The 10,726-nt window shown below is 36.5% G+C and overlaps 1 protein-coding gene across 2 annotated transcripts; it reads right to left on the bottom strand.

Annotated features, from left to right (window-relative positions):
* Positions 1 to 637: 637 nt before the first annotated feature.
* Positions 638 to 10,547, bottom strand: vamp3 (vesicle-associated membrane protein 3 (cellubrevin)). Of its 2 annotated transcripts, XM_079597319.1 has the most exons (6): positions 10,418 to 10,525; positions 6,393 to 6,471; positions 2,802 to 2,960; positions 1,839 to 1,890; positions 1,611 to 1,640; positions 1,308 to 1,431 (listed from the first exon to the last, which is right to left on the bottom strand). In XM_079597319.1, coding segments are annotated over exons 1-5 (309 nt in total). In that variant the 5' UTR covers positions 10,420 to 10,525; the 3' UTR covers positions 1,308 to 1,431; positions 1,611 to 1,623. The 2 variants fall into 2 exon arrangements, with proteins under 2 accessions (XP_079453444.1, XP_079453445.1); XM_079597318.1 differs by having other exon boundaries at positions 638 to 1,640; positions 10,418 to 10,547.
* Positions 10,548 to 10,726: the final 179 nt, after the last annotated feature.

Here is a 10,726-nt window from a genome sequence, read left to right as displayed (position 1 = left end):
TTCTATAAATAAATATCTATATTAGGACGCGTGCCGTTCATTCTCAATGCACCAAGAGGGCATTATTTTAGCGCGTTCAGTCACTCGCATTTGTGCTGACAGAAATCGCAATGATATTATGATTTTTGGGCCTTGTACTTATTGTTAAAATAGTCATTTAAAACGGCTAAATAAAGTAAGGAGGTAACTTATAATCTGCTTTTAGGATCTGAATTGTTGCCTGTTGAAAGGGGCAGTAAGGAAATTATGTTTAGGTTGAGTCTTTATTAAGATGAGTACACTTTTATATAAACTTCAAATTTGGTTTCAAAAGTGGCTACAGCCTTCTGTAGAAACCCCTCACACTATTGTTGTCTTGAGAGATGAATGCTATTCCACAGGTACATTATGTGCACCTTCATCTTGAATGAAGACTGCAAACTGGATTTAACCAGCACAAATGCAGAAGTGCACAACAGCGGGGGGACGAGAACATCTCTTTTCTTGATGAACACAACGTTTGAATAGAGTATTTGAAATAAAAAGTGATTTGTAGCATCCATCTAAAGCAATCTGATCCATGCAACTATTGAGTAACAGCAATAACAAGCAAGCTTCACGCTGACTTACTGAATTAAGGCTTCCGGTGAGAACTAAAGGAGGTTAAATCCGTTTTATTGAGACAATATGGGCAATTCAATACACTTAAGTTCGTAAGGCCACAGCATAGAATTGCACTTGTTTACAATTTATACACATGTGAGACAAACAAAGAAATACATAAAAAAAAAGAAGCTCAGATAAACAAACATACAATGTTTTGGCACCGTGAGGTGAAGAAAACACCAAAAATCAAAACTACTGAAATCTGATTAAGCAAAGATATTTCCAAGCAAACTATTTCTACACAAGATAATACAAATGATGCAGTTAAATTATTAGTGAATTACCACTTTAATCTTTCAATAACATCTCAAACTTATATAAAGCATTTTTTGTGTGTGCAGATATTCTGAGTGAAATCAGAGTGAAGTTGTTTACTCGGTTGTTACAGGATGGCAGTGGAGTTTGTCTACAGGCACTGATGGCACGTCTGTGGTTGTTCAGGAAAGGCTCGTGTGTCTTGTTGGCACTGAAAAACTCGGACACGGCCAAACCTAGAGTCTGGTTACGGCCGTTCACTACAAAAGTCCATGAGGGATTCATCAATGACATGAGATGTTGGCACAAGTTTGGCCTGGGTATTGGTCAACATGTTTTGGCCTCCAAATGATAGTGAAATGTTTCTCATATTAACATACACAAGTAGGACTTTTTGTGGTTTTGGATTATTTTGTAACTTGTACACTACCTAGAATCAGTCCTTAATCTGGAGGAGTGTGTTAGATGTATTTGGAAATCATTAGGCATTTTGGAACTTATTCAAATCCTATTCAATTAAAAACAAAACCTAAAAAAAAAGAAAAAAAAGAAGAAAAAACCCATTGAGGATAGTTTACAATATATGCTTTTGAAAATCAGCAGGTTAGAACTCATTGGAAGAGCACTCATTCATTCACTCTCTTTTCTTTCTGAAGTTAATACTCCTTCACATCCTTATCTTTTCTTCCAATCATAACCAGTATTCATCTCTGCATTGCATCATTATGACTGCGTCCAGACTAAAAGAGGGGGGGAAAGAGCAGGGATTAAATTAGGTTAATACGGATGTAGTATACTTTGTTTATGACACATTTAATGAACACATAAATTGCTTAAAGAACACTTAAATCACAGGGACGATGACTCATGATCCGTCTATCATTTTGTACAATTGCTGCACCTGGAGTGAAAGAGCCTGTAAATACTGTGATACTCACTAATAATGACGACAATGATGATCAAAACCACGGCTATCAAAATGGCCCACATCTGCAAAATCAACAAACAAATATACATTGTCATTTGGTGCTTTCAGCTCACTTATCCATTTGTTATTTCATATAGTATTTGCTACCTGCTTTGGTTTAATTTCAACTCTTTAATATTTGTGATATATATATATAAAAATGTGTTAAAACTTGTGCTATGCATACATTTAGACACTCATGCTAAAGTTGACTAAAAAGAGGAATAAAAAGGTCCTTAAAGGTTGGATTTTTACTAATTTTTTAAATTAAGGCATAAAGATTAATTTCATTCCTCTTTTTAGGCAACTTTAGCACGGCTGTGTTCACTTATGCATAGCACTGTATATCTTTATATTTCCTATATTTTTTAACTAACAGTAATGACGTTTTGGAATAACAAAAACAAATCTCACTGTATTTTTACAATAACAAGATGCGAAACAAAACCATCGGCTGCAAATTTGTTTTTGAGTATTTTGAGCTTATGTAAAACAGGAAAAGTTATTCTCTGACTATATTATTTGGAATAATTATTTATTATATTTAAAGGGATAGTTCACTTTGAAATTAATTTTTGATAAGAACGACAACAAGAACAAGAACGGTTTGACCTAAAAATATCAAAATTGAAAATACTGTGGAAACAAAGACACCTACATATTGGATGCCCTTGAGGTAAGCTAAAACATATCAAAAATTAATTTCAAAGTGAACTATACCTTTAAATATATTTATTTTTAATATATTTATTAGATTTATTAATTCATATTTATACATGTATTTATTATATTATAAATTATTATTGATCCATTACAGCTGCATGAAGAACAAAACTTCCAATCATCTCTAAAGTCTTAATATCTATTATAAAACGCATTTAAACTAAACGGGTGTATGATCCGAGCGCTGAACTCTTGTGTCTCCTTGTTTTACCTTGCAGTTCTTCCACCAGAACTTCCTCTTGAGTTTGGCGGCGCTGGTCTCGAACTGGGAAGCACCGGCCTGCAGGGCATCGGCACGATCGTCCAGGTCAGAGAGCTTCTGGTCTCGTTCCAGGACCTTATCGACGTTCACCCTCATGATGTCCACCACCTGGAGGAGGGAGACTGTGTTAGAGGAGCAGGAACTCTGCACAAGTGATGCTAAGGGCTGGAGAGAAGGTCAAGGAATCTTGCCGTGTGTGTAAACACACAGCTGCCCGAACACCAGAGGAGGTTTATTAATCGGTTTAATGATGCGAGACTTTTGGCAGGATGTTTGGAGACGACTTAAAGCGGTGGTCGAGTATGATTTGACTTTTCTAACTGTAGTTAGTGTGTAGTGTTGCTGTTTGAGCATAAACAACATCTGCAAAGTTACAACGCTCAAAGTTCAAAGCAAAGGAAGATATTTGCTTTTAAAGAACAGGACTACAACAAACGGCTGGTTGGAACTACACGACATTCCTCCCGGGTTAGTGACATCACCAAACCTAAAGTTTACATAAACCCCGCCCCCTGAACACACAGTCCATGTTGAGAAGAGGAAGAGTTGCTGTAGTCGAGCACATTTGTGAGTCAGCTCAAACTTTAGCATCCATCTTTTCACATGCAATAGAAAGTCACTCTGTGTGCATCTCACAACAGTTCCTATACGAGCGATTTATAGATTATCATGACAGAATATGCTAATTGAAGATAGTTAACTCCACATCAGCAACATAAATTCATCAACTAACCATTCAGAGACGTCCTGTTGCTTCTACATGTTGTTGTTGTTCTTGAGTCTCTCCATCTTTGTCTGACTCCGTTTTAACATTAAAGGCAGAACAGTTTCTGTCATTTTAGTGTGTGCGAGGTAATTGCAGCTGCTAACACACACACACACACACACACACACACACAAGCACAAGCTCTTGAAGCTCCGCCCTCTGCAGCAGCTCATCTGCATTTAAAGGGACAGGCACAAAACGGTGTGTTTTTGCAAACCCTTTAAAAAGTGACAACTTTAACATGCTATATAAAAATATCTGTGGGGTATTTTGTGCTAAAACTTCACACACACACACACACACACACTCTGGAGACATCAGAGACTTATTTTACGTCTTGTGAAAATGGCATTTTACCACCCCTTTAAAACCAGGCAAGCACCAGGAGCATGTACTTCAATGATCAGCGTTTCACACTAACCGCACTGAAAGAAACAGTGTCTTAACCGGACACAGAACGGGAAGTTTGTCGGTCCACACTGAAAGCAAAAATGCTGCAGTGCAGGATACAAAACCAACATATCTGATGCTTAATACATATAGAGCAGGATTTCAGACTCATTTTACTGTGGGCGGAGCTCAATGTGATATGACAAAAAGTTGTTGCTGATTAGGAAAAGAAATATCAGGACTGAAAACTAAATACACGTATCTTCTTCAAGGCAAGATTTGTCCATCAAGGCTAGATGAACATTTTCTCAGGATTATCCAACATTTGGGAAACCAGTCTAAACTGGTATTAGTATTTATATATTAACTTCCGCATGAACTGCTACTGGAAAATGAGGATGACTCATCTTGTCTGGAGGGGCATTTTTCTACTATTGTTTTTCTCTCCAGTCAAACACTCATTGGAATGAAACACACTTTAACAGTATGACTGTGTTTGAAGACTCAATATAAACTTAATGAGTTTCTATCTGCTTTCCTATTGAAATCAACAGCATTTAAGTAATTTGAGACTAAATACTTATACTTTGATCCGCTCACAATAGAGTAAGAGGTATGTTTTGAGTTTATCATCTTTATTTATCAAAAATAAAAAGCTCTAGAGCATGATAGACAACATTAGATCCTGTTGCATGCTCATATTCAGTCTGAACAATTCTTACATCTTCAGCAGAAGAAATGGAAAGCATAACCCCCCCCCGCTATACTAGAATTACATAACAGTCGATGGCAACGGCACACACACATCTCAGCCTCCTCACATATGCTCTAGTGCTCCACAAACCCTGTTGCTGGATGTCGGAGCTCCACCCATTTAAGACAGATCAGTGTGGGAGGAGGACCAGCGTGTGCAGATCCATGTTTCTCTTACATAACCACAGTGACGGGGCGTTACATAACCGGCCGGCAGCCTATGAGCTCGACCCAGACTGAACGAAGATGCATGTTGGGAGAGGTCAACAGTCAGTGAGTGCACGGAGACCTGCATATGTCCCGATATGAACTTCCTCAAACACAATGACTTTATTCTCGAAATTTAATGAGTTTATTCTCAAGATTGTATTTCGAGTTTTTTTCTCGAAATTTAACGAGTTTTTTCTCGCAACACAACGACTTAATTCTCGATATTTAATGAGTTTATTCTCGAGATTGTATTTCGACTTTTTTTCTCGAAATTTAACGAGTTTAATCTCGCATTATAATGACTTTAATCTCGAGATGGTTTTATTTTTTTTATTATTGCCTGGCCCTAATCCTCTTCCGTAGATTATAGTCAGGGTATGAAATTAACACTACTTTTTTGTGACGTTTTGTAGTGTTCACAAAAAAAAGTGCACTTTAAATACCTGATGATGATGCACTTAATTAACCGGGAAAAAAACCCTGAAGTGTGTTGGACACTTCATGCACTCAACTCTTGCAGATATAATTAAGTAGCGGAGGGGGAGGGGCATCAGAAGCCGATGTTGAATGATAAAATAACTTTATAAATTTCATACAGGTGAAACTCGAAAAATTAGAATATCGTGCTAAAGTTATTTTATTTCAGTAATTCAATTTAAAAGGTGAAACTAATATATTATATAGACTCATTACATTCAAAATGAGATATTTCAAGCCTTTATTAGTTATAATTTTGATGATTATGGCTTACAGCTTATGAAACCCCCAAATTCAAAATTAGAATATTGTGAAAAAGTTTTCATAAAAGCCATAATCATCAAAATTATAACAAATAAAGGCTTGAAATATCTCATTTTGAATGTAATGAGTCTATATAATATATTAGTTTCACCTTTTAAGTTGAATAAACTTAAATAGATGCGCAGGTCTCATTAGGTGATTATTCATTTCATTAAAAGAAACACACAAGGAGCTCTCACATTTTCTTCAGGTTTCTTTGGTCTCAGCGCATTCGCAATCATTTTGTCTTACATAGCCATATAGTGAGTTAATGTATACATTTAAATCAGAACAAAAAAAATCGTAGTTTCTAGCAAAATTGGGAATTTACCAGCAGGCGAAATTATTATTCGTTCGATGGTGGCGCGTAAAAACAGAAGAGTACAAACTCGCATTTTATTTAATTGTAATATTGCAGTCATGTCTGACAGGATGGAGTCTCAAGGTACAATTAAATATTCAACGAGCACATTAGTCATTGTACATGCTTTCTGCCACTGTCATTAGTTGTCCTGATATTGTGTAACTGTCCACATCACAAAGGAACCATCCCTGAGAAGACCGAGAGACGGAAATGAAGTGGACTATTTCTAGCTGTCGGTGAAGAACACTGGGAGACGGTGTCAGGTGTGTCCTCTTACCTCATCCACCTGTGCCTGTGTCTGCTGAAGCCTGCGGTTACTCCCAGCAGAACCAGAGCCATCTGCACCCGGGGCGGACCTATGACCGACAGAGAGAGAGAGAGAGGAGACGCTCTTACATTACATTCAAAAAACCTTTGTCAGGACAGCTGGAAAAATCCAGGCAAACAAATCTGGAAAACCTACTTGAGCAGTCCGTATCAATTTTTTTAAGTGAATAAAGCTTAGCATAACGTATTAATTACTGCTGCTAATGTGATTTGAGCTGTGTGCTTTAGTCAGAAAGCATCTGTTAAGCACATAAATGTCCCGTTATGTTATTCTAATAGAAATCTAGTGTGACAAACAACATGTGATCTTCTACTGCCACCTAGAGGCTGAAACTAGACTACATAAACGGAGCTTGATTCAACCGGGAGAACTGTTAAAACTACACACGTAAACATAAAAGTGCAGTTTTCAGAATAACACACCATAGAGACAGAGCGTAACGCGTCATAATCTAAAGACCACGCCCAGGGGGGGGGGGGGGGGGGGGGGGGGGGGCAATCCAACCGTCTCCATTGACTTTGCATTGCGAGAGGCTGCCTCCTTGTCATTTCTTGCTTCTAACTATCCATCCTTCCAAGCTGCTGTGTGACAAGGTGTACAGCAAACAAGCTAACAAACCCAGAAATAAGTTTTTATGAGCTGTCGACCCCAAAAAACGAGCGTTTAAGGACTTAAAAGGGGATAAAGCTGGAACAAATGGGTAAATTGTGGGATCCTGACACTCACTAAAAATACAGTTGTGCAGTAAGTTAAACATTTGGTGAGTCAAATATCCAAACGTCAGTTTTATATATTATATTTCTGTAAGATAAGCTATCCTGTGTACATTAGTTCTCAGAGTAATGAGACACGTTACGCTCTGTCTCAACTGCCTGATCCACTTTTATGTCCTTAAACACTCGTTTCTTGGGGTCGAAACTTATTTCTGGGGTTCTTAGCTTGTTTGCTGTACACCTCGTCACACAGCAGCTTTTAGGCATTTTTCTGTCTTTAGTTAGAAGCAAGAAATGACAAGGAGGAGCCTCTCGCAATGCAAAGTAGGAGACGGTTGGGTTGTCCCCCCCCCCCCCCCCCCCCCAGTGTGGGCGTGGCCTAAATACACTGTCTCTATACAGAGGATTTTACAAGAGGATGACAGGTGAGTTCATGAATTCAAAGCGGTGTGAAACTAAAGCCTTTCTCTAAAGACGAATATGGGAGGTATAATAACACTGAACAAGCTCAACGAGTTTATTAAAGGAAGGAACATTATGATTTGGATGTGTTAAGCGCTCTGTAAACATCCAGACACTGTGAACCAGTTCATAATGAAAAGTCCACTGAAAACGACGTACGCATTCAGCATGAACCAATTACCACGACTTTTGATTTGCAGTAGTCACAGAACATCATTGCATTAGATATCCAAATCTCTAATCATAATTACTCACAATTAACTGAGCCCTGAGCTCAATGATGTTTAATCTGGTGTCAAAGTGTCTGTGAAACTGTTAGAGTTTATTTGTAAAGGTAAATGCTTTATCTCTATACAGCACACAGTCATGCAGAGTCAGGGAAAATGTTCAAACTTGCACCTTTAGCTTGTCACAACTCTTTTTTAACCTGTCAACTTCTAAAAGGTGCATTTCATTATCTTAGAGTAGTGATATGTTCCCTTAAAGTACTACTGTGAACGTTTAGTGGTGAATAAGGCACAAAGATGTCCCCTGTGACAAGCTGTTGTACACCTAAAGGTACAAGTTTTGCACATTTTCTTCTGTGAGTGTGTAAGGTCTCAAGCCAGGATAAAGAGTGACAACAGGAGAGTGAAAGCGAAACATCAGGACTCAATATAGAGCAAAGAAACACACACACATTCCACACCCAGACGTGGAAGGCACCGTCAGCCTCCAGGTCATGTGACTGTGGCAGAAATGTTCTCCCTGCAGAGATCCTCCAGTCTAAGAAACACATGGCGCTTTCTAAATGTAAATGCTTTCAGTCACATGGGTCAATTCTTTGAAATTTAGATTTATACATCACCTGAAAGCTCCGAGGGTCACATATGATATTTGCGACAACTCAAAACTGCGATACAATTACGATTTGATAAGATTCATGACCCTGCAATTGATATTATGTCCCTATTTTACAAAAACTGGCTACATTTCTATCAACTCGATTCAAACCAAAAAATATTATGAACGTTATCCTTGAACTTTCTGAAAAGTGCAATTCCTGTTATCCAACTGGGACATCCAGAACAAAAATACACTTTAGTTTTTTGTTAAATAACATGGAATAATAAATGATTCTGAAGAACACATTATTTGATGTTTATTGATGTTAAGTTTTCAGGTTGATATAACTATATTTTACCAAGTTGAGCAAAGAGTTTTTGGTATTTAAATATTTTTGTTGTTGTTGTTGTGTACATTGATGTTAAAATGACTTTATGTAGGCTAGTGCTAAAACTGCTGTTCACTTTCAGAAGCTGTAGTGATGCTTTCTTTACCCAGAAAGAATGTGAAACATATATTGGTTATATCATTTTCAGTTTTTAAATATAATTCAAATGTATTTTACACACTTAAAGCATTGTATCACATAGGCTACCGAATATTGCATTATTTAACAAGTTACCGCAGACACATATTGCATTTTTCTTCAATATCATGCAGCCCTAGATACATCATATCATTATTAATTTGATTGATGCATCAATCCATATCAATGTTTCATACACACTCCTGCTAGAGATATAATTTGTGCTGATGCTATAAAACTTACAAGTAGGCCTAATTAAACAGCTGTTTCATTGTCTGTTCTCTAACTTGATTTTCCAATCGAAAAACTATTCCAATTCTATTACGTAAAGTTTATTCTAAAGTTCTGTCTAAAACTGTAAAGTATGCCTAGCATTAAACATAATCATGCCAATAATAACATCCAGAGAACTGGTAAGTTTTGAGAGCTAATCTGACACAGACTTCAAATTAAGTCACACACATCCTCACCAGTGCAATAAAGCAATAAAAGGAGAATACTTCATAACTGTTCATTAATAAATCGATAAACGACATCATAAAGCATAACAAACCAATACTTATCAAGTGCATTTAATATGATCATAAGATTAATTATAGTACATTTACTAATGTAATGTTTGATAAAGTTCTTTGGAGCAAAACAATATTTTTTTTTATTATGTGGGAAGGAAATTATTCTAGGGTGAAATCCTGAATCAACCAGGAGGTTAAAATATATATTTAAATAAATATTTTATTTATTACAATTAATGTACACGTAAATTATATATAAGTTGATCATAGACTGTTTATAGTACGTCACGATTACAACATTCAATCAAAGCATATTAACTAAACTGCAATCAGGCTGTTGAAATTACGTGAAATCATATTTGGTGAGGCTAATTTAACTATGCTTATTGTATTAATCGTTTTGTATTAAATCTACACATTTCCGCCGCAACTTTGATAAGCATCCGCAATAAAAAGTCAAAAGACAATACAATAATGTAATTTAAACAACAAAGACAAATCATATATGATATTATAATGATAAAATGTGTGTATTTAGACTCAGTTTAATGTTTCAAGTTTTCACAAACTTTGTTGTCAGAAAAAAGCTGTTAGCCGTTAGCATGTAGCGGATATACAAATATATACGGTCTAAAACTCTTTAATTGACAATAAAGTTCACTGTTGGCGTCATTTGCGGCGATTTAAATTAAAAAGCGACTCAAATTAAACTCCGAGAGTGAAAAAAATTAAACGTAAAAAGTCAGTAAGTTAGCCAACTACGCTAACCTGTTGATTTAGCAGCATTCACACCCCTTAGCACAACACACACTTTACAAACACACCCAGAGAGCCTGAACATGAACATGTAAAACACGACATTACATAAAAGTTTACTGTATATGAATGGAATCATTGAGCTCGTGCGAGTAATGTTGGTGTAGTTTTACTTACATGTTTGTTGAGTTGATGTGTGAAGGCCCCGATTATACTCCAGCTAACGTTACTACTGTGAGCGCGCGAGTGTGAGTGTGCGTGTGTGTGTATGTATGTATGTGCGCGTGCACACAGAAAAATTCCAGACAAGTTGAAAGTGGGTTTTTCATATTAATATTTGTATATAGTCATATATAAAAGATAGTACACTGTATAGTATATTACTTTTATTTACTGTAATAGGCTATATATAAATATATAAATAAATTTACATTTAATTATAGTTTAATGTAACATGAATGTATGATAAAAACTTTAGTATACTAT

Source organism: Phoxinus phoxinus (genome assembly GCF_949152265.1).
Source record: "Phoxinus phoxinus genome assembly, chromosome: 22".
NCBI lineage: Eukaryota > Metazoa > Chordata > Actinopteri > Cypriniformes > Leuciscidae > Phoxinus > Phoxinus phoxinus.
This window is presented reverse-complemented; position numbering and strand designations above follow the sequence as displayed.